General features: G+C 41.9%; 1 protein-coding gene across 1 annotated transcript in view; it reads left to right on the top strand.

Moving 5' to 3' along the window:
• Positions 1 to 25,067, top strand: part of EEIG2 (EEIG family member 2) — a 56,164-nt gene that overhangs the window by 21,018 nt on the left and 10,079 nt on the right. Inside the window, exons 2-7 of the mRNA XM_082264922.1 lie at positions 1,779 to 1,899; positions 3,469 to 3,498; positions 7,016 to 7,132; positions 11,745 to 11,791; positions 15,196 to 15,299; positions 15,469 to 15,564. Of these exons, the coding sequence (XP_082121048.1) occupies positions 1,779 to 1,899; positions 3,469 to 3,498; positions 7,016 to 7,132; positions 11,745 to 11,791; positions 15,196 to 15,299; positions 15,469 to 15,564 (515 nt within the window). The remainder of the gene's footprint in view (positions 1 to 1,778; positions 1,900 to 3,468; positions 3,499 to 7,015; positions 7,133 to 11,744; positions 11,792 to 15,195; positions 15,300 to 15,468; positions 15,565 to 25,067) is intronic.

Here is a 25,067-nt window from a genome sequence, read left to right as displayed (position 1 = left end):
GTGTCCCACCCGGGGAGATTTCTCCGTAATTCTTGTCTGATAGGAAATCTCTCCAATGATGAGACAAAACACATTTTAGTACATTTTTGCGAAGGATTAGACATTTTGACAATGTCCATGCTTTCCTTTCCAGGTGACTACCACACCCCATATTTTTTTCAAGGGTCATTATAACGACAGGAAGTAAAGTAAAATCTCCCTAATGTGGTTACAGACCTGACTGAAATAAAAAGTCTTACCCAAAACTAAAAGAACATCTTTGGCTGCCAAGTTGCAGAAAACCAATACAATATAGGGACTGCCATTTTTGATATCCTTTTAAAAACGATAGTTGCCTGGCTGACCTAAAAAAGGCGGAAAGGAAGGTCAGAGTAAAGTCAGAAACCCTGTCCTGAATAATTGTTTTGGGCTGTGAGTCGGCAGGAAAACCAGATAAATAGCATTTCCAACATGAGAGGTTGGCAATGGCAGCCTTCATATTTTTCCAGTAGAGGTTTTCCATTAAAGTTCATGCTTATCTCCGGGAGCTCTGTAGCTGCATGAATATTGGCATCCTCACTATCTTCCTAGCAAGCTAGGCATCCTTATCAATTATGAAGATGGCCTTTTTCAGCACTGGCAAAATGAATTAGGGGTTTCTTGCCCAATACTACCAAGAGCATGTGGATGTTGTCACTGAGCATAGCAGTACCCCCTGCCTGGTACACAGAGAGTAGCAATAGCTGCGTATTATGATTGGCACACCATACCAGCTTTTTATTGCTGCTCACATAGACAAACCTCAGTTGGCAACAACAGAAAATAACTTCTGCAGCCATAGATGGGATGATGACCCACCAGCTGACCCTCCATGCATTAAAGCAGACCCAGTGGACAAGTCACACAAATTAATAGGCCACAGGTCAGCACAGCTTACTTCTTAATTAAAAGAAGTGCCTCCTATTTGCCATCATTTCAGAAAAATGTGGCTCCTTCATGCAACCTAAATCCTAAGCAAAAGAATATACGAGGCTCATTTTACAGAACTTAGATGATTGTTGGCAAAGAGAGCCAAAAAAAAAAAAAAAAGATGACGTTTTTTTTGGCAAATACACTTAATGACAATGATTTGGCATTTTGGTATTTGGAATCATTCGAGACTGCAGAGAATATGTTGTTTCCAGTTATACAGATCCAGTCTGCTAGACTTGCAGTGGATACAAGGATCACCAAGTTTAATTTTGGATGAAAGGTGGCCAGAGCATCAATTGTGTAAATGTGTACTCCCTACCCACCTGAGTGCCATTTTGGATAGGTTTTCTGATAGTTGCATTTGGAGAATGATGCCTTTATGCAGAGCTCATTCCATGTATTGTATTGCCCTAGCCCCATGCAGGATGGATTACCCACAAATCTCCATTGATTAGCAGTCACACCTTGGTTGTGTGGCACAATCATATCCTGTGCCCCACAGGCCAATGCTCTGTACCCTAAGCAACCAATCATCAGGTGTAGAGGAATGCTTATTCAAATCTGACTAAGAAAGTCATATGTGGTGTCAGGTGATAATTCTGTAGGTACAGGCTCGGGTCAAAGTGTACCTCAACCTGCTCAGTATAAAAAGCCATTGCACAGGGGAAAAAAGTGACAAAATAGTGAACTCTGGCTAATTTGTGGACTCGTCATAAATATTGGCTGGTGCTAATGGTTGCTCTTGGGTTGGGGTTGACAAGACGTGTATGTTAATAAAACCCTTGTGTTGATTTAGCTCAGTGTTGTCATGTTTTTTTTTTTTATAGGGAAGTTGTCCAAGCGAACAGTGTCCATTGGAAGAAAAGGTTCTCCTTTATGTGCAAGATGAGTGCAAGTGCTGCCTCCGGGATCTTGGATCCATGTGTCTGCAGGGTGTCTGTCCGTAAGGTAAGACCACTACTACTTTACCTAAAACAGGCTATTATCTGCAGGCCTCAGAAAGAGACTTGTGGGGACACATTGCTGACCTCCAGTTAGCTTTTTTTCCAGTCGTCTCCCAGAACAGCATATGAGAGATAGAAAGTCCTACCACCAAGACAGGAAGCAAGTTGCCAGATAAAAATTGAAACGAAGTCCATCTGTTGTTATCATTAAAGTGGTTGTAAACCTTACGTATACCCAGTGAAGTGATTATCCTCAGGAGATACACGAAGATGAAACAAATCCTTCTACATAGGTGGACCTGTTTATCTGCAGCTCTTTCTTCTCTACATCCGAACAAAGGGGGGGAAGAGCTGAAGTTTGCTGTCCAGTTCTGGGCACCGGTCCTCAGGAAGGATATGCTGGAACTGGAGAGAGTCCAGAGAAGGGCAACAAACATAATTAGGGAAATGGAAAGACTACAAGCACTGAACTTATTCTCTCTGGAAAAAAGATGATTGAGGGGGGGATATGATATCCATGTACAAATACTGTACTGGCGACCCTAGCATCAGGAACAAACTATTCAGAGAAAGGGAAAACAATAAGACACGTGGCCACTCACTAAAACTAGAGGAAAGGCGGTTTAACCTTAAAATACACAGGGGGTTCTTCACTGTAAGAGCAGTAAGGATGTGGAATTCTCTTCCACAAGCAGTCGTATCAGCAGGCAGCATCGAAAATTTCAAAAAACTTTTAGATGGGCACCTTAAAGACCACAACATACAGGGGTATACAATGTACGGTTAACAGCAAACACACACACACATCATAGGTTGAACTGGATGGACTGATGTCTTTTTTCAACCTCACTAACTATGTAACATACTGCAGAGCTTTGTGGGGAGAGCTCTTGGAGGCAAGGGTAACACTCCGCTCTCCATACAGCACACGGGAACAGAGCTGAGGCTGTCAATCATCTGGAGATCACTCACCTGTCATAATTTTGGAAAACCTGTCAGAAGTTACTCATGCTGATAGCAGCGGAAGGAGGCAAAAAACAGAATTGACACATAGTGCTCTTAATCGAGATAAGTACACACTATAGAGGGATATGCTTTGTTCATATTTTATATCTGAGGTTTACAACTACTTTAAATATTGTGTTTCTTCCCTGTGGAGGGGATGCATTGAATGGAAGCAGGGTGGAAGAGGCTATGGTCCCTCATATTCTGGCCTGTCCTCCATTCTCAGTTTTTCCCTTCTTCTTCTCCTCACTGGAGTTTGGAAGGATAGAACATGAAGTCTTCACCAAATTTGTGCTTTAGTTGTAATAGGATGTTTGGTACTTGGGTAAGGCACAGTTTATCATTTATTCCAACTTCAGAGGTTGATGAAGGTCAGCATAAAAGGAAGAATCAAATTTCTTACTATGAACACCATCTCCACTATTCTTTTCTGCATTCTTACTGCCTTCCCTGGTTGGAGTTGGAACCAGAAAGGAATAAAGTAGTATTGGCATACCTGTATGTTGATAGAAACCTCATTTGAAAAGACTACTTCTTACTATTCTGAAATGTTTCCTATGTGTTTCAGGAGCTGAAAGGGGGGAAAGCGTATGCTAAGGTAAATATCTATGGACCAGCATGCATGTTTTAGTATTTTTTTTTTTTTAAGCATCATTTATTACTGTGGAAGATGTGCTTGAGGAACTCTCCAGTCTAAACTCGGCATGCATGAATTTTGACTTTAAAGATTAAAGTTTTTTGTATTAAAAAAAAAAAAAAATATACAGTGGGTACGGAAAGTATTCAGACCCCCTTAAATTTTTCACTCTTTGTTATATTGCAGCCATTTGCTAAAATCATTTAAGTTCATTCTTCTTCCTCATGAATGTACACATAGCACCCCATACTGACAGAAAAACACAGAATTGTTGACATTGTTGCAGATTTATTAAAAAAGAAAAACTGAAATATCACATGGTCCTAAGTATTCAGACCCTTTGCTCAGTATTTAGTAGAAGCCCCCTTTTGATCTAATACAGCCAGGAGTCTTTTTGGAAAGATGCAACAAGTCTTTCACACCTGGATTTGGGGATCCTCTGCCATTCCTCCTTGCAGATCCTCTCCAGTTCTGTCAGGTTGGATGGTAAACGTTGGTGGACAGCCATTTTTAGGTCTCTCCAGAGATGCTCAATTGGGTTTAAGTCGGGGCTCTGGCTGGGCCATTCAAGAACAGTCACGGAGTTGTTGTGAAGCCACTCCTTCGTTATTTTAGCTGTGTGCTTAGGGTCATTGTCTTGTTGGAAGGTAAACCTTCGGCCCAGTCTGAGGTCCAGAGCACTCTGGAGAAGGTTTTTGTCCAGGATATCCCTGTACTTGGCCGCATTCATCTTTCCCTCGATTGCAACCAGTCGTCCTGTCCCTGCAGCTGAAAAACACCCCCACAGCATGATGCTGCCACCACCATGCTTCACTGTTGGGACTGTATTGGACAGGTGATGAGCAGTGCCTGGTTTTCTCCACACATACCCCTTAGAATTAAGGCCAAAAAGTTCTTTTTTGGTCTCATCAGACCAGAGAATCTTATTTCTCACCATCTTGGAGTCCTTGAGGTGTTTTTTAGCAAACTCCATGCAGGCTTTCATGTGTCTTACACTGAGGAGAGGCTTCCGTCGTGCCACTCTGCCATAAAGCCCCGACTGGTGGAGGGCTGCAGTGATGGTTGACTTTCTACAACTTTCTCCCATCTCCTGACTGCATCTCTGGAGCTCAGCCACAGTGATCTTTGGGTTCTTCTTTACCTCTCTCACCAAGGCTCTTCTCCCCCGATAGCTCAGTTTGGCCGGACGGCCAGCTCTAGGAAGGGTTCTGGTCGTCCCAAATGTCTTCCATTTGAGGATTATGGAGGCCACTGTGCTCTTAGGAACCTTAAGCAGAAATCTTTTTGTAACCTTGGCCAGATCTGTGCCTTGCCACAATTCAGTCTCTGAGCTCTTCAGGCAGTTCCTTTGACCTCATGATTCTCATTTGCTCTGACATGCATTGTGATCTGGAAGGTCTTGTATAGACAGGTGTGTGGCTTTCCTAATCAAGTCCAATCAGTATAATCAAACACAGCTGGACTCAAATGAAGGTGTAGAACCATCTCAAGGATGATCAGAAGAAATGGAAAGCACCTGAGTTAAATATATGAGTGTCACAGCAAAGGGTCTGAATACTTAGGACCATGTGATATTTCAGTTTTTCTTTTTTAATAAATCTGCAACAATGTCAACAATTCTGTGTTTTTCTGTCAGTATGGGGTGCTATGTGTACATTCATGAGGAAGAAGAATGAACCTAAATGATTTTAGCAAATGGCTGCAATATAACAAAGAGTGAAAAATTTAAGGGGGTCTGAATACTTTCCGTACCCACTGTGTGTATATATATATATATATATATATATATATATATATATATATATATATATATATATATATATATATATAATCTAATGGCGCTTTTCCACTGCATGGAACCGAACGGTACGGCTCACTTTTTTGCTTTTCCACTGCTGGTACCACATGGTATGGTGTAGGAACGGTTCGGTACGGTACGGCGGCGCTTTTCCACTGCATGGAACCGAACGGTACGGCTCTGAAAAACAGTACCTACTCGATTGTGGTTCCAATCATACCGTACCGGTACTAAATTCCACATCCCCTCCCATGCAGCCTGATTGGTCCTCACTACAAGGCAGTGATTGGTCAATAATCATCACTGTCATTGTTTATGCGGCAGTAGAGGCGGTGCAACCACAGAGTAATCCTGCCCTCTACTTATCAGTACTATAAACAGTGGAAAAACAAACCATACCGTACCGTACCGAACCGTTCCAACACCGTACCATGCGGTACCAGCAGTGGAAAAGCAAACCGGGCCAAGCAGGGCCGAGTAGAGCCGAGCCAGTACTTGCAGTGGAAAAGTGCCATGTATATATATCTATAAACTGTGCTGTTGCAAAACATTGCGCAGAGCTTATTATACGGTATGCAAGCAGTATGAAGGTGGCACTAAAATGTCAATGTGGGAATGAGCCCTTAATTTGACTTTTTCTGCAATTAATGTGATATTTACAGGATGAACATCTGCACCGGTATGTTTGAAACACTCATGATGTTTTTGAACATATTTTTGTCATTTTTAATATTGTTTTTCAATTAAAATGGCCACATAACTGAGCAACAGTCAGGGCATATTAAATGTGACCTTGGTGCTTGATTATGAATGCCGCTCAAGCTGGGGAAACCAAACTTCTGCAGTCACCAGAAAGAAAGGTGCAGATTGCCATAGGTGCTTATCCAAAGCGATGCATTAATAAAACCATAGAAGCGCCACACTCCTGTCCAGCCAACCTAGTGTAGACTTAAAAATGGCCTCAGCCCATGAGTATCCACCAAAGCCACGCCGTATGACATGTTTCACTCCGCTCACTGGAGCTTAACGCTAGGGTAGTCTCCGTGCCATTGGTGGAGAATCACGGGCTGAGGCTGTTTTCAAGCCTGCACTACAGTAGGTTAGCTGGACAGGAGTGCGGCACTTTTTTGATTTTATACGGGCATATTTAATATTAGTGCGACGCTTTTTTGATTTTTCTAAGGGCATATTTAATATTAGTACAGTCCTTCATATAATATTATAAAATAAATAATGGACGATTATGTTGGCCTTGCATAATAAAGTGGCCAGAATAGCTTGACATATGAGCTCTTCTCCCTCTGAGGAGATCTCCCTCTACTTCCTGTCAGTACAAAAAGTGATAGGAAATCTTCCCAGCGGACACAAACTGGAGCAAAACACAGTTTTCACTAAAACAGAGAAGGATTTGAATTTTTTTCTGGCTGTTATCTGTGTCTTCCTGCCCTGGTGATGATGGTTGCCTTTTTTTTGTTTTCCCACTGTCAGGGGAACAGGAAGTGGGGCAACGTCTCCCCAATAGGGTTCTCACAGAGCAATAACAATTTCACAGAAGGGTTTTCTTTTCTGCCTATCTAAAAATAAAGGCTGAAGCTGGGTTTTAGGACTAATACACAGATTAAGTATATGACCATCCCTTGCAGTTACCTCTGGAATGTTCATATCTCTTTGTGGTTTAAGCTTGGCTTTGCAGATCTCAACCTTGCAGAGTTTGCTGGGTCTGGCAATACAACCCGTCGATGTCTCCTAGAGGGATATGACACAAAGAATACCCGGCAGGATAATTCTATTTTAAAGGTAAGAGAGAATGGCAGACACTAGATAAACTTATTAAACGGCTTGTTAACTGTTCTATTACCCATAAAGAAAACATTTGGTCTAAGATGATTGAATCATTGGATAATTATAGCTGTTGAGGGTGAAATCACTCGGGTAGATCTTTAGATCATCTACAATACCATTGCCTGACATTACAAATGGCTGCCTAGCAAACCAGTAAATTAATTCTGGGAGAAAATGTATGCCTTGGGGTTTTGCTTTCATGGAAAGGGATTTCTTTTATCGGTCATTGGATTTGCATGTCAACACTGTGAAGGCACTTGGGTGCCACCCTTTCTTTGACATAAAGTGTTAAATTGCATTACTTTAGAGCAGTGGCATAGAATTAAAATTCACAGAGGTCTGGTCAGTAAAAATGTTTTTTTCTTACATCAGTTACCCCAGCATATCACAGTCCCCCCTTTACATCTGTGTCTTCATTACCCCCTTCACATCACAGTTACTCCCCCTTTACATCATAGTTCCCACCCCACATCACATTCTCTCCCTTTACGTCACAGTCCCTCTATGCATCACAGTAACCCCTCTTTATGTCACAGTTTCCCCTTCATGTTAATGTGACCCACCCCCTTTAGCCCCCACTTCATAGCACTGTCCTCACCCCTCTTTATATAGCAATGTCCTGAGCCCCCTTTTATAGCAGTTTCCTGTGCCCTCTTTATAGCAGTTTCCTCACCCCCCCACCTCTTTATAGCAATGTCCTCAAACCCCTTTATAACAGTGCCCCCCTTCCCTTTCAGTCCTACCTTACACAGGCTATCCAACTTTTCTTGTTAGCAAGCTGGTGATTGGTTTCTAGGACCACCCAGCGTCCTAGCAACCAATCACCTGGTTGCAGCTCCATCCAGCCCTGCCGCCTCTTCTGTCCTCCACCTGCCCTGCTGCAAGGATAATATCGTGGCAGCACTAGGGGAAGCAGGAGGGGAATGTAAGCTGCAGAAAGGACAAAGAGAAAGAGCAACCCAGCTCATAAATGACAGGGCTGCGCCGTTTCGGATGGGAATGTCACTCGGTCTGGATCCAGAGCACGATCCGCCATTAAGTGATCCACCATCCCTGCTTTAGAGCTTTGAGTGGTTATCCCAAAACTCAGGGATTCAATGGAAATGCCAATTAACCACTCACTCTCTAATTCCCATTCCCTGACATGGGCATATTCTTTGACACAGTTATGCTGCATGGGGTTACATATAAATATCTTTACTGGTAGCAGTAATCCCTTTAGTTGCTTCAGAGAATAACTAGTTGTGTATTCTATGCATCTTGTAATAGTCAGTGGAACGCAAAATTTTCTATTTTATTAGCAACATTTTTAGCATTGATTACTTTGCTATGAAAAATATGAACCCTGAATACCAAATGCTTAACCTATGTGTACTGTAGCTGAATGCTGTTGCAATGGGCTAGGAAACATCACATTATTACTGGAAGGTTAATCACCGTGTATTTGAAGAGAGTGAATTATTAAATCTTCTTCTTCCTGGCTAATGCACTTAGCGCTCTGGGATGTGAACACATCTTATGTCGGCCTCATTTCTCTCTCCCATTATATTTTATACACAGCCCAGAGGGCTCTGCTGAAAACCTGTTATTCCTAAAAGCTCTGTGCCGAGAGAATACAGTGGTTTTCCATTGTCTCATTAGTGTGTTCCCATTATATTTGCTTTAAAAAAATAACAGGATGTGAGCACAAGCATTTTCATGTGATAATAGGAGCAACTGTATTATGAATTTATGTTGAGATCCAGCTTTTGTGTTTTGGTCTGACATTGTTACCTTATCTACCTGGGCAAAAGCCAATGTCCTTTGTTTTAAGCAAATTTAATCAGCATACCACTTCTTGTAGAGGGCTTTAAGGGGTTTATGTGATAAGGCAGCACAGAGCGCAGTGATGTAACCCATACTAAACAGATTCACCTATCACAAGTTCAGAAGTGTCTGAACAACGGACAATGATAGCTGCCATTTACGTCTTTCTTTTATTAACAGAAACATACATAGGAAGTTTGTAGGCTCATTTGATGACCTTCTGCCATAAATACTAGCAATTCTTTGAACCACTGGGTGTAAAGAGTATGCAGCAAGTTCGGCTGAAGTCAGAACACGCAAGTTGCTTACTTTTCTAGATTATGGACTTCCAAGTAGTTTAATGGATTAGTAAGACACTCAGGCCGGACAGCTATCATTTTCTGAGAGGTCAGCCTAAATGCTTTCCTTTATACATCTTCCCATTAAGATCACACAAAAATAACAACTCTGTTATTGGCGGAGACAGTCCAGTTTGCGTACTGGATTTCATATTTTTAAACTGTATCAGTGAGATGTTCCATAGGTGATCTAAAAAGTCAGCTGTCAGCACTTAAAGCGGAGTTCCACCCTAAAAAAAAAACTTTTCACCGTCTGCTAGCTTACACAAACCTGAAAAAGAATCGGATAATTAACATTTTTTTTTGTTCCACTTACCTTGTTTTTAATGAAAATATAATTTCCTTCCTTCCTCTTCCTCCCTCTGCGGCCGCAGCACGCGCCTTCCCTTCCTCCTTGCATTGACTCCTGGGAGATGAGCGTCATCGATCCCAGGAGTCAATGCGACGGCACCGGCCCTGCTCGTCACTTCCGGTTCAGGCACGTCATTCCCTGCTGAACAACTTCTGGGCATGCAGGGCATTCTGGGACTCCGACGTCACCGAGTAGGACACCGAAGAGGACGCTCCGGCTTCAGCTGCCCACACCTGATATGGCAGTGCTGGACAAGACATTTTCAAGGTAAGTATTTCTTCTAAAAGGTAAGTGAAACAGGGGACAGTTCAGAGGCTATCGTTGCCTAAATGCACTAGCCCTGAGTGTCCCGGGGGTATTTTTAGGTACATTTTTTTTTGCCCGGAACTCCGCTTTATGTAGTCTGGAAAAGCAGCATGCAATGTGTGTGAATATACAAACACAAAAAAGTACATAGAAAAAGAAAAAAGCAGCTCTGTAAAAGTGAGATATTCTAGACTTTGCAGTCTTTTAACCACGAGTCACCATAAAGATGTAAAATACAAAAATGCCAACCAGAGAATGAGAGACCTCTCTTGTAACAGCTGTGGAAGATGGATAAAAATGAGAATACCAGTGGTACTGGCCTTACATACACCATTTTTATATTTTTATCTAGTCGCCATCAACCTCAGACAAAACAAAACAGTTCATATATAGGAGTCCCAGGGCCCTTCTGTGGGAGCAATCAGGCTTTTCAGTACCCGATGTTGGCCTCTAGTATAGGTGAATGGTGTCTTTACTGTCCCCAGGGCTGCTTTTCCAGGGAGCAGAAGCACGCTCCAAAGGATACATAAAAAGGAAAGAGGAAGGCGCCTCTGAGTACAATGTAAACCATTTATTACATAAAATCAAGAGTCACTTACATGATCATTAATAAAAGCAGGCATGATGAGACATCACAAGGGTTCTCTTTCACAAGGCTCCCTACAGGCTCTCTATCCCAGAAGCTGTCCAGCAGTGTTGGGGGGGATGGAACAAAACAAAGTGGAGCCCTGAGGGAAAAGTCCCGGCCCGAGCCGAGGTCGTGGTGGAACGCACGCCTCGCTCGTGGACCGCAGGAACGTGGTGACATCACGGGGGAGGTAACGCGTTTCAGAGCATGCGCAGTAACGCTCCTTTGTCAGACCGAAAACAAAACAGTTGCAGGTGAGCAAACTAGCCAGGGTATTTGCTCCACACATCAGTTTTGCAGAAATAAAATGAGTGGAAAAAAGCAGATGGAGCCAAAATAGTGATCATCAAAAAAAGCAAAGGTCATCAGATAAAACACCATCACTTATTTTGCTACGGTCGATGAAGGTGTGTTTCATCTACTTGCCATCACATTATTGAAAAAGAGAGCAGAAGCTTTTGGATTCAACTAAAGGAGGCCATAAATGGTGTGATTTTCTTTCCTACAACTACAGGTTGCAGGAAAGAAAATCACTCGATTTCCTCATTGACACAGTCAGTGTTGATGGAGGAATCCCTCCCATGGAGCTATTGTGTTCTCCCAGCAGGAGGGAAATTGGGAGCCTTCCCTGTCAGGAGAACACGATTGTTAGTAATCGCATGCTAAAATTCCGACATGACATTTGTACCCAAGTCGATCAATGGAATCCACCTGCCCATAGATAGTTTAGAACCATCTATGGCTGGTTTAGTTTCTCAAAGAGATATAGTAAGCAAGTGAGTCATCTACTAAAATCAAATGATCAGTTTTGGGTAGGAAAGATGTTTGTTAGCCCAGTAATAAGGTCCCCTCATCCCAAATATTTTTTCTTCATATACAGTATGTACCCGAAAACTAAAAATTTGAAAAAGTTGTCAGTTAGCACATAGCTACATTAGGGTACCATTGGTTTGTCTTTACTGCTCTTGGAAGGCAGAACTAGATACAGTACATTAAAGAGGATCTTCACCCTATAAAGAAACATTTTAAAGTCAGCAGCTACAAATACTGCTTTAAGGAGTGAACAGGGTCCTATTGAACCCTTGAAGATTGCACTTGTACCTTTGTATATTTAGATTATCTGTTCTCTTTCTGAAGGTTGGAATCGGCATGCAACTCATGTCTGGGGACCCCTGCTTTAAAAGGTAAGTTTTGTTTTTTCTTCTTTTGATTGTGCAAATGTATTGTGGTTAGCTTCGCTATTATCTTTCTAATGCATCATAATTCATCTACTTAGGGAATGCTTTTTGTACTCTGTGCTGCTTGAGCTTTAACCCATGCCTTGTCCTCTATAAACAGCAGTTGCTTGGAAGGCTCATAGTCTGTCAATTGCTTAGGCAGGGGTTGGTGTAAACTTCTACTGAAATAGTAAATGTGTACCAGTGTTTCTCAACCTTTTTTCAGTCAAGGCACCCTTTAAAAATTATGGACAGTCTCGAGGCACCCCATTCTAAAATGTAAAAACAATTCTGATAGTCTTACATAATGCAGCAACGTCCACAAGTCCAAGTAGGACACCCAACGTTAGAGGTGATTTATTCTTCCAAAGCAAATACACTTTTGTAAACTGGTACTGACTAGTATTCCAATGTTTCTCTTCTCCCTCAGTTTTTCCCTATCCTTCAGGCTAATGTGAGGGGCAGGGGAGGGTCAAACAACGATGCTATGCAGACGACTGACATCCTCCTTCTCAACTGATTATGCCATTGGTCGTTAGGACGCCGGCAGTTAGAAGGTTGTAATTGTGCACGATGACCTTTTTTTGAAAAAAATTTTGGTAAATTTTGGCATTTTGCCAAGGCACCCCTGAAGAAACCTCAAGGCACCCCAGGGTGCCTGGGCACACTGGTTGAAAAAGGTTGATGTATACCATGCCTGTGATTGGGGGAGATACTGAAGTGTATGGTTGCTAAGGAGCTTTTGATAATATAAAACTATTCTACTGTTAGAGTACCATTGTACAAAATCCTAGGAGCAGCAGGGGTGAGTAATCAACCTTCTGTAATGTTGGCATTATGTACTTTCTTCCAACAAACCAGTAGCTCAGATAATATTTTACAAGAAGTTAGTTGATGGAGAAGGAGCATGTTAGATTTACGAGGAGGGCCCGATTTTTATGCTAAAAATGTCATTTTCAGAAACGTTGATTTCTTTTTTTATTAAGCATGTGTTTTACGATGGGAAGGCATAACGTTTGTTAAATTGGAACACCTTAGGATGGTAAAATGACTTATGAAAAATGAGAGAATTGTTAAATGACAGCCAAGGTTACCCTCAGTGAATACTGCATGTCAGATTTATCAGTAAAACCAAAGTTACAGGCAAGTCTCCTTATTGGCTGGTGAGGGTATAGGGGTTGGGACCAAGCTGAACTTAGAACTAAACCCTCCCTTACTTTAGGGCTAGGGAAGCTGCCATTTTAACCCCAAAATTGATATGTAGCTGCCATGGTGCTGCACATGTGATCAGTTATGACACCATTCATTTGATGGCTTGACCGTTCAGGTGAGAATACAAGCAAACCGTAACCGTTATCAATCACAGGATGCCTTGAATGTAACTGTTTTGGGAAATAGTTACATAGTTGGTGAGATTGAATTAAAAGATAAGTCCATCCAGTTCAACCTGTGTGCGTGTGTGTATGTATTTATGTCTCTAGCACTTCCCATATCCCTGTATATTTGTCATGCTAAGATGTCTATCCGAGAGTTTTTTTAAATCATTAACACTTTCCACTGACTGTGGAAAGGAGAGCCACATCCTTACCGTTCTAGCAGTAAAGAACCCACTATGCAGTTTGACCACTTAAGGACCAGGCCTATTTCTGACATTTGATGTTTACAAGTTAAAATCTGTACTTTTTGCTAGAAAATTACTTAGAGCCCCCAAACATACGGTATATATATTTTTTTTAGCAGAGACCCTAGAGAATAAAATGGATTTGAAAAAAAAAAAATGGAGATCATTGCAATACTTTGTCACACCGTGTGTGCGCAGAGGTCTTACAAACGCAATATTTTTGGAAAAAATACACTTTTTTAATTAAAAATTAGAAAAGAGTAAAGTTAGCCCCATTTATTTTTATATATTGTGAAAGATGATGTTATGCTGAGTAAATTGATACCTAATATGTCATGCTTCAAAATTGCGCACGCTCATGGAATGGCAACAAACTACAGTACCTAAAAATCTTCAAAGGCGACGCTTTAAATTTTTTTACAGGTAACCTGTTTAGCGTTACAGAGGAGGTCTTGTGCTAGAAATATTGCTCTCTCTGTATTGATTGCGGCAATACCTCACATGTGTGGTTTGAATACCATGTACTTATGTGGGCGCGACTTGCGTATGCGTTTGCTTCTGCGTGCAAACTCGAAAAGGAATAGAGCGCTTACATTTTTTTTTATATTATTTACTTATTATTTAGGGGCATAGAGTCAAGTGGGGGCTATCTTGCCCTCACTCGACTTCCTGCTAATCACTGCACAGGGTTGGATCATTTTTCCCACTACCGACGGCTCCGGTAAGTGGGGAAAACGACCGGGAAGTGGCAGGAGGGGCATCTCTCCCGCTACCCATAAAAGTGACCTTGTGGTGAATCCGCTGTCAGGACCACTTTTATCAGATTCTGGATTGCCAGCTGTGTAAAAAAAAATACTGGGGTTTTACTGCTGCTGCCATAAACCCAATATTTAACATCAAATTACCAACGTAAATACACAGTGGGTGGTCCGAAAGTTGTTAAGGTTATACTGCTTCTCGTCCTATTTCATTGAGTGGCCACGTGTCCTGTTGAGTGACCTGAGACTGAACAGTTTATCCCTATGCTAGAATCACCATTTAAAAATGTGTAGGTCGCTATCATATTATTATTATTTCAGGTACTTATATAGCGCTGTCAATTTACGCAGCGCGTTACATATACATTGCACATTTACATCAGTCCCTGCCCTCAAGGAGCTTACAATCTAAGGACCCTAACTCACATTCATACACAGTAGGGCCAATTTTATACAGGATCCAATTAACCTACCAGCATGTCTTTGGAGTGTGGGAGGAAACCGGAGTACCCGGAGGAAACCCACACAGGCAGAGAACATGCAAACTCCAGGCAGGTAGTGTCGTGGTTGGGATTTGAACCAGCGACTCTCTTGCTGCTAGGTGAAAGGGCTAACCACTACACCACTGTGCCGCCCACATCCCCTCTTAAGTGTTACTTTTAGTGTGTGTCGCCTTTACTGATAACTGAGCTCCTCCAGCCCCCTACAGTTACATAGATGGGTTTAGTTCCAATTATAAAAGGAAAAGTAGAGATTTTCATATAATTCTAGGTGCGTTTGTCTGTGGATCTGCTAATCATTTGGGTACGTGGCTTTCACTGAAGGTAATCTTTGCTTGTGCATTTTTTTTTTTTCTATCAGTGCAATGTTTATTAGGTATGCCCAGGTTTTTGATAGTGCAAGTAGTATGCTAATGCTTAACCCACGTGTCCGTGTCAAGGTGATCTACTTTGCAGCAGTTATTGGAATGTTTTTTTTTTTTTTTTTTTCAGACCACCTTCCACTGCCACTTCAATTGCGGTTTCTGGAGATCCAGACTCTCTGCAGGAAGACCGGAAAGGGCGAGAGACAGTGAAACTCCACCTGGGAGTTGCTGGTAAGATTTCTAAAATTATTATTTTTTTCTTTATATTGATACACAGAGTGAACATCTTTAGTAACAATATAGCAAAGTACATTTCAGTGCAGATTGTATAATATAACTATTTTTATGGTAAATTTCTTATATTAATCTAGAAATGTATATACATTTATTTCATTCTCAGACCTTTCATCAAAGAGTGCTTCTGTCCCTGATGAACTGGGAGCATGTGGACATTCCAGGACCTCAAGTTATGCCAGTCAGCAGTCCAAGGCATCAGGTACAAATGATATATAGTATTCGGGACTAAGGAAATATGAATTGTCTCTATGACATGTACCATTTTAGAAAACTCTTACAGATAAATAAGATGCTCATTCAGAGTTGGGGGACAGAATTGGCGCTATACTGCAATAACAACAAAACAATTTCTTTAGCCAGGAAGAATAAAGTATATTGTCATAAAGAAGTGTGGTGTATCCTGCCCACAGCCAAAAACAGCCTTTTCTTCTTTCAAGGCCCTGTTACCTCTGCATAAAAGCAATGGAGAACAATAAATTGCCCGTTATCCTTAAAAGAAAGTCTATTCATCTTGATAACCAGTTAATGTGCATGTTCATTTATACTGTTCTCTATGGCTGGCACCTGAACCTAAAAAGTAATGAGAGGCTCCAACTCGTAGAAATATCAGAATGCTGCCTGGTAATTAAAGTGGCAGTAAAGGCATTTTTTTTATTAATACCTACAGGTAATAAGCTTATAATAAAGCTTACCTGTAGGTACAGTAAATATCTCCTAAACATGCACTGTTTTGAAGATATTTACTTTAGCAGCACCAGTGATGCCCTTGGCCCATGCGCACTGCGCTCTCAATGAACGACGTGCCATCCATAGAGAGCTGCACCGCGGTTGTGACGTCATCGCCACTTAAGCAGCCACAGCCCGTGAACCTGGAAGGAAGACTGGGTGAGGGTCGAAGCCCTGCCCTCCGGTGACAGCGTGCCACTGGAGGGCTTTGTTCCAGGTAGGTCTTTCATGATGTGCTTATTTTTTTTTTTTTTTTTTGCGTATTACTAATGCTTTAATACGTCTGTAGATATCCAGATATAAAGTCTGTATCTAAAAGACCTAAATTTCATTCATGAAGCTTTGTGAAGCCTAAGTGAAATTTTCCTTCAAAGTCATGATATACAGGTATACAAATGTACTTGTCAAATACACTAAAAATGTTTTATGAGACAATCTTACCTTTAGGGATAGTTTACACCATAGAAACACAGTCCGGATGCATTCTGGCTGCTTTGATGCAGGTGCTTTTTGGATGCGGTCCAGTGCATTTAACCCCCCCCCCCCTTTTTTTTCTTAATGTTAAATAATGTGTGTTTCAATGCGTTTTATGGTGTGTTTAGGTGCGTTCTGGTGCGTTTTTGATGTGTTTTACCGCATTCCAGAACAATGATCACTAACTGTATTTAGTGTGGTCTTCCTTTTTAGAAACAGGGCTCAACATTATCAAGGATTGAGTGCACATACCCTCTATATGTATAATGTTAAAAGGCTGATAGAGATACTTTTTACATTTTAATGTATATGTAGTCTTGAAAGACAAAAGCTTGGGGTCAGGCACTGAAATGCAGCATATGATTGTAGTTTTTTTTTATGTAACCTGTAGTTCTCCTCTAACTTATTATAATAGTGAGTTGCTTACCATTTAAATGCAATGGAATGTGAAGAATGACCCTTCTGAGGGTGCGTATCGGAGAATTTCAAAAATCCACTTCTGGTTGCACAACTTTTAAAATCAACAGGTTTTAATGGCTTTTTGCTTTACTTCAAGAGCAAGCCATTACCTGGTACTTGTATATAGGAAGACCAATATTTGCTGTTTCATATGCACTTGCCATTAATTCCTTTGTAGATATTGTTGGGAACAGTGCCAGAGTTAGATTACATTGCAGCCCATGCTTAATTTAGTACAGTGCTCCTCTGTGGCACTTTGCTTTCCCCCTATATTAGAAGTAGAGTGGTGCCTGCTTTCTAAATCAATGTACAGCCATATTACAGGGCCATAAACAGTAGTAGGATTATCAGTTATGCTGTGCTGTTTTAAAGGTTATATGCCATGCTGCTCCAGTGGTACAATGCTACCAGTAAAGTGTTAGTTGTATTATACATTATTGTGTATATATAGAAAAAGTGTGCTGGATGAAAATAAAGTAAAGCTGCAACCTTAGAACCAATCGGGGAAAATTATATGAATAAAAAAGCAGGTGCGCTAAACTCATAAGTGTCAACCAATCAGGTTGAGGTGAACCAATGCAATATAGTGCAAAAATGGATGAATTTCAAAACTAATACATATGGTATAGTGAACTGGTGAATATGAACTGATATGTCACAAAGAACAAATACAGTGAATCAATCAACAGTGTGAAAATCAAGATACCACTACAGTATAGGTGAAACAAACATAAAACCAAAGAAATGGGGTGCATAAAGTCCAAAACAATATCTTTAGTGGATACAAAGATATCCAGGTGAAATTCCACAGCAAGCACCTTCAGGTGCAGATGATCCCACCACCAGGTTAAGGACTGGCCCCTTACCAGAGAATAGAAATTAAGGGCGTATAAAGAAAAGTCCAGATGAGGAAAAGGTGCTCAGGTGTGAAAGGAAACTAGAGAGCACCACTCAAATGAGAGGATGAGCCTCTTACCGGATGATGAATGGTATAGGGCTAATCATAGCCTCTCCTGAATGGTCAGTGTCCTCTATCCTGGGCGACCTCAATCTGGATTATTCCCCTCTGGTGCCAGTAAATATGTCCACACGGTATCTTGGTGGGGGGGTCACCGGTGAAGGGGCGGCTCGGCTGGCCGGATGGATGCGATGTTTTGGACTTTATGCACCCCATTTCTTTGGTTTTATGTTTGTTTCACCTATGCTGTAGTGGTATTTTGATTTTCACACTGTTGATTGATTCACTGTATTTGTTCTTTGTGACATATCAGTTCATATTCACCAGTTCACTATACCATATGTATTAGTTTTGAGATTCATCCATTTTTGCACTATATTGCATTGGTTCACCTCAACCTGATTGGTTGACACTTATGAGTCTAGCGCACCTGATTTTTTATTCGTATAATACATTATTACCAGAGGTTATGGTGTAATTTCTCAAAACCATGTCTTACAGACAGAGGAGTCCAGGAACCTGATTGTGGGTCTCCCAACCTTATTTGATTTATGATGCAGGAGGGAGAGTACCTAAATACCACATTGTGTTATAACCTGTACATTACAATAGGATCTTTTATCTCGGATACAACCTCCCCTGTACAGTCATGTTTGTCAAGGCTTTCAATCAGGATAAACTTGTCTTGCTCTTTCTGTATTCCCAGTAACACCCTAGTTTACATACTACTTTGAATAATATGCTGACTGCAGATCTGCAAAATAAACATTCTTAGACCTGTCTCTATTAAGAGTCGCAGGTTATCTACATCTCTACTTTACAAGACTGTAGTTGCACATATCTCTAGTGCTCTATTACCCCTTAACATTATCAAAGTCATTATTAGGACTCGCACTATGTCGTCTATTTACAAAAAAAATTTGCATAGCTATTTGTCAAGCGAAACTGCCTATGCATTTGTTCTGTGCAAATAAATCAGCATTCACTCATTAGTTTTAGGGACTTTTCACACAATGTATCTTGTAATGTGTGTGCCTTTTGTGCAGATGTGGTCAAATTAAATTTTGGTAAAGTATTTTCTATTATAGTTGAATGTTCTTTTAAGCCACCCATAGACAGATAAAAATTTGGCGGGTTCAGCAGAAACCAGACAATTTTTGATATATTGGCAGGCAGCTGGTTATATTGAAGTTGATCTATTGCAAGACTTCAGTACAACCAGTCTGTTGGGTTATTTCATATGATTGCTGCCAGCAGCTATAGCCGTCCGCATTAATCATTGTATTATGAGGGTGGGGAAACTTTCCGCTGTCAGAATACAATAGCGCAGCGGGAGGGATTCCCCCATCCACACTGAATGTGTGGATGGGCTAATACAAAGGTTGAAGGAAAAAAATTGCTTAATGCATGGCCAGCCTTTAGCCGGCCATACATAGATCGAATCTCAGCTGGTTCAGCAGGGATCGGCCAAGATTTAATCCATGTATGCATGGGCAGGCTGGTTGTACTGAAGTCAAACCATTGATCTATTTCAGTACAACCAGCCTGTCAGATGTTTGGCATGTGATTACTGTCTGCAGCTGCAGCTGTGTCCTCCCGGCTGAGAAGGCACCCTGCATACACCCCCATCCCCCCCTTCTGCGGTAGAACACAATGGCGCTGTGGGAGGCATTCCCGCGATTTTCTTTCGTTGCAGGAAAGTAAATCAAATCATCTATGGCTTGCCATTGGCTATTTCTCTTCTGATCCAGTGTTGTTTTGTCTTGTCTTAGGCTATTTTCTCTTCTGGCCAAATGTTCTTAGGCTATTTTCTCTTTAGAATGAATGTGTTTTTTATGCATATTTAAAACCTTTGCAAGGGTATTATTGGCAGCTTTTGCACAAACACTGATGCATTTGCACAGCATTTTTTAAATTGTAGTAGAGAGTTTATTGTACAATTTTTTTAATATGAAAGAAGGTAAAGAGAGTGAAGAAAATTGGAGTTAGTCACAGGAGTTTAAATGTTGAAGAAGGGACTATGTATTTAACATGAGTATGAGTAAATAGGAATAAGTATTCTGATATCTTGTGACCTCAAAGAATGGATTCCGTAGGGATCCTGGTAGAAAGAGAATTAGGAGTAATATTGATAAAAGTGGGGCGATGGGACAACGGGAGGAGGAAGAGAGTAGGGGAGGGTGTTGGGTAAGCACTAAGAGGGTCATAGTCTAAGTTTTATTCTATGGGTTGGTAGTCTGCAGTGTTACAATTGGCTGCTTCAGTGCTCATATAGTAAATCCAAATACTCCTGGCGAATACAGATTGGTCAAATTTATCATAGAGTCGGGCTGTTAGTACCTCCATGTATTATAAGTGAGTTCAGTAACCCATTCCTTGATAGTAAGAGGGCGGTTAGTTCTCCTGTGTCTGGGTATTGCTGTTCTTGCTCCTAAAACTACTTGCTGACCATACCCTTTCTGACACTTTGTTTACAAGCTTAAATCAGTATTTTTTGCTAGAAAATATTCTATATATTTTTATTATTTTTTAAAAAAAATTTTTTGCAGAGACCCTAGAGAATAAAGTGGCAATTGTTGGGATAAAATATATTTTTTAATGAATTTTAATGCAAAACAAAAACCACAATATATAACCCAATTTTTTGGTAACCTATAAAAGAGGATGTTACACTGAATAAATAGATACCTAACAACATGTCACGCTTTACAATTGCGCACGCTCGTGGAATGGCGACAAACTACGACACTTAAAAATCTCCATACACCGCTCTATAAAAAATTTTACAGGCTACCTGTTTAGAGTTGCAGAGGAGGTCTAGTGCTAGAATTATTGCTCTTGCTCAAACATTTGCGGTGATACCTCACATGTGTGGTGCAAACACCGTCTACATATGCGTGTGTGACTTACGTATGCTTTCGATTCTGCGTGCGAGCACGGGGGTATGGGGGACCTTAAATTTTTTTTTTATTCTTATTTATTTTTTATACATTGTCCCTTTTTTTTTTTATTTTTTTTTTTTATATATTTGATCACTTTTATTCCTATTGTAAGGAATGTAACAATCCCGCTCCAGTCCTCCAAGACCATAGAGGCGATCAGAGATAATCTGGTCTCCTCTGTTGCCAGCCTCGCAAACTGTCAGATAATTTCTCGGGTGCGCTGGTAAAAAAAAGGACACCGGCGTGGGCTGCTTCTGAAAGTGATCCAACGGCTAATTAGCCGCTCGGACCTCTTCAATGAGAAAGCCAGTCGCCAGCTGAAAAATAAAAAATACTGGGGGTCATGGCTGATAGCTTCCGGTAAACCACCTGCAAATCGCAATGTGTATGTAGAAGTATTGCGGTCGGCAAATGGATAAGTAAAAACTGAGACCTTTCTTGGCATTCAATATTGATTGAGCAGAGAGAGGAGCATAGCAAAGCTTTTATAAATGAACTGCTATGTATATAGTGTTATACCTAATAATGGACATAATAATACATTATGCATGACATTTTTCTGTATTTTTCTACAACCCTTTCTTTCTGTAGGATAATGATATGTAAATCAGAGGTTTACACTCCCCATACACAACCAGTTCTGGAAAGTAACACTTCAAATTCTCAGTTGTTGGCTGCACAGTATAAATTTGAATTGGGCACCAACAGTGATGACCAAATCCATCAGATACTAGATGTGGATTGACTGCCAAATGCCCATATTGTGTGGAGGGGCAATAAAAGCTGCTGTACAAGGGCTGTACAATTTCAACTAGCTGTTTAATATTCAAGCAGCTATCTGTTGAAAAGTTGATGACAATCCACAGATGGGTCAGTTAGCAGTAGAACAGGTTTAGCGCAGCCTTTCCCAGATGGTAAATCACATGTGGATGAGTGCCATTTAGAAAGGAAGGATTTGTGTGAGAGCCAGAGAGGTGTGTTTGTAGGTTAGAAGGCTGTCATTTACATTTAGGAATTCGATTTCAAAGATAAAGAAAATTCCAAAACTGAACAGCTCTACTCTATTTCTAAGTAAAAAGCTGTAAGGCATTCTAGACTTGTTTTCATATCTGTGAACCTGTTCGACTTCTATACATTTAAAATGTATAAATATTATTTCTAGGAAATGCAATTTGAACTTAAGAAATCAAGTGGCCTTTGGTTTAACATAAAATAGCCCCACCCAAAACAAAAACAAAAAAAAGTGGCAATGTAAAAAAAGTTTGCTCTTCAGCTGTTAAACTTTTATTACAATTGAAAAACAGGAGAAAATTAACAGCAAAATGTTCAGTGTGTTAGACATCATAACCAACTATAAATTACTATAGGTACCTTTTTCCGGCATGTATTTCAGGTTGTATGCTGGGATATTCCCTTATTGCTTCTGAGGTTATGATACTACCAATACTTTCAAACACTTGGTGGGTGTGTTCAGAAGTGCAAATGGTTAATAACCTAAACTTACTAAGAAAAATCTGTCAGGCGAAGCAGGGCTTAGCAAAAAGCTAATAGACTACACAAAATAATAATTTCTCATTCATTAATTGATGGACGATGATCTTCTTAACCTTTGGGTTATATTGCCCCCTACATTAGTAGGACACTAGGAAGAAATAAATCTGGCTACACCTATGGGCAGTCCCAGGGGGGTATACTCCCTCTCTCTGCTATAGGTACTCCAGTTTTTTTTCTGCCTAGTCAGGAGTAAGGACCTAGTTCCTTGCTGGGATCTCTCTGGTCCTGGCATTTTTTTTTCTTTTTAGATAGATCTACAATTAATTGCTAGGCTGAGCGACGGGCTGGATAATATAGATCCAGTGGTCACCCCAGTCTGGCCAGCGAGCGTGTGCAGACCTCAGCTCCGTGATAGGTCGACCGCAACATAACCCCACAGGACAGGGGCTGGTCTGCGAGTTAAAGCCTCGCGGCCTCCTGGCTGACAGTCACCCCTCATTTCGATGGAGAAGAGCAGACTCTGACCGAATTGGTTTTGGCGCCTTGACCTGGAGGGGGATTAGCCCCCCTGCCTTTGCCGAGCTTGCGGACTGCAGTTTATCTGTGATGTCTCTTTGAATGCTGCTCCTCTAGTGGCTCGGCTCTCTGTGTCGGCAGTGGTCTTTTTGTGTGTCTTTTGGCTCAAATGCTGGTCAGACTTCTAAAAAGGCTTAGGCAATCTCCTTTAAAGGGAGAATCAATCAGTTTGGTGCTACCCTGGATTACACCATAAAGGTCTCACAGGGAGAAAGAGTACCTTTCTTATGCAGGCTAGTAAGGGCAAGGACCCTCATTGTAGACGTGGGCCCTTCTTCTCGGCTCGTAAGATGTTTTTTCGTCCCTCTGGTGCGACTGACAAGGGATTGGAGCCCTTCGGGGCCTCCTCTGGAGTATCCAAGTGAACTTGGTCAGGCAAGTCGAGGGCGGGCTTCTCCAGACCCACGGACAAAGCCCCTTCAGCTTGAAGGTGTGCCCTCACAAGTACCTGGGGTGGGGGGGGGGGCGTCTTCGCTGGTCTCTGGACCCATGGACTCCCCTGGTACAAGTCAAGTGGTCCACGAGGTCATTCGGTCCGGCCACAAGATCCAGTTTCGTTCTTACCGTCCGGTAAGGTTCTTCCTTCCAGCGTGCGACTGTCCCCAGTCCGCTTACAGGCTCTTTTTGGGGAGGTGCAAGACCTTTTACTTTAAAGGGTGATGGTCAAACCTGTGTACAGTCTCCAGGAAGGAAGGCGAGGTGCGTCCAATTCTGGACCTCAAGGAGCTGAACTGCTTTGTGCGGGTGCAGAAGTTTAGAATGGAGTCCATTCGCACGGTGGGGACTTCCCTGCATCAGGGGGATTTTCTTGCCTATATCAAGGACGCTTACCTTCACATTCCAATATGTGTCGGTCTCCAGCGCTTCCTCCGCTTTGCCGTGGGAGAGGAGCATTATCAGTTTGTGGCGTTACCCTTTGGTCTCGCCTCTGCTCCTTGGGTCTTCATGAAAGTGTTTGCCTGGTGCTAGCAATGTTACACCAATGGGGGCTCGTGGTACTGGGCTACTTGGATGATCTCCTTCTGCGAGCGGAGTCTCCTACTGCTCTGGTGGAACACCTCGAAATCGCCATACGAGCCTGAGGGTGTTTTGGCTGGATTCCAAATTTTCAGAAGTCTGCTCTGGTTCCATCCACAAAGCTGGACTATCTGGGTCTGACTGTGGACTTGGCCTTAGCCAGAGTGTTCCTTCCTCTGGACAAACTCCAGAAACTGCAGGCTGTAATTCGTCTCCTGCTGTCCAGCAGATGGTAATCCCTCCAAACTTGATGTGGGTGCTGGGCCTGATGGTGTCTACCGTTAACGGCGGTTCTGTTTGCATAGTTCCATACGAGGTCCCTGCAAGGGAGATCCTGGCCAAATTGGACAAGAATCCAAAGTCTCTGGACAATCGGATACAGCTAGGCCAGGGAACAAAAGAATCCCTGATATGATGGCTTCGTTCTTCGGTGCTTCGGCTGGGCAAATCCTTCCTCCCATTGTATTGGACAGTGGTCTCCACGGATGCCAGCCTGTCTGGCTGGGGAGGTGTTCTCGGCAACAATTCTGCTCAGGGGGTCTGGACACTGGAAGAGTCCAGACTACTGATCAATGTCTTGATTCTCTGAGCGATCAGACGGTGCCTGTAACAGTGCACATTCAATCAGACAATGCCATGGTCGTGGCTTAAGCCAATCACCAGGGGGGCACAAGAAATGTTCTGGCGGCTCTGGACTTCTATGCAGGATCGAGGCAGAAGGGATTCCGGTCATCATCCGTTGCCCTGGACTGGTCTTGACGGGCAGCGTTATCCTGTTGTTCACCTTACTTGGTGGTTCACAGTGAGAAGGTGGTTCTTTGCCCCTGTCCGTCGTTCCTTCCAAAGGTTGTCTCTGATTTTCATTCGAATGAAGACATTGTGTTGCCTTCCCTGTGTTCCTCCTCTTCTTCCACTGACTCCAGGACATGCCTGGATAGGACACAGAGCCTTTGGAGTGAGGCTGCACATGCTGCTCAGTTTAGTGCACAACGAAAAAATTCAGTTTTTTTTATGTCTTGCACATGATTGGGTATTTAAAATGACTCCAGATTCATC

Source organism: Pelophylax lessonae (genome assembly GCF_965119305.1).
Source record: "Pelophylax lessonae genome assembly, chromosome: 8".
Lineage (NCBI taxonomy): Eukaryota > Metazoa > Chordata > Amphibia > Anura > Ranidae > Pelophylax > Pelophylax lessonae.
The sequence above is the reverse complement of the archived record's forward strand: the minus strand, read 5'-3'. Positions and strand labels throughout refer to the sequence as shown.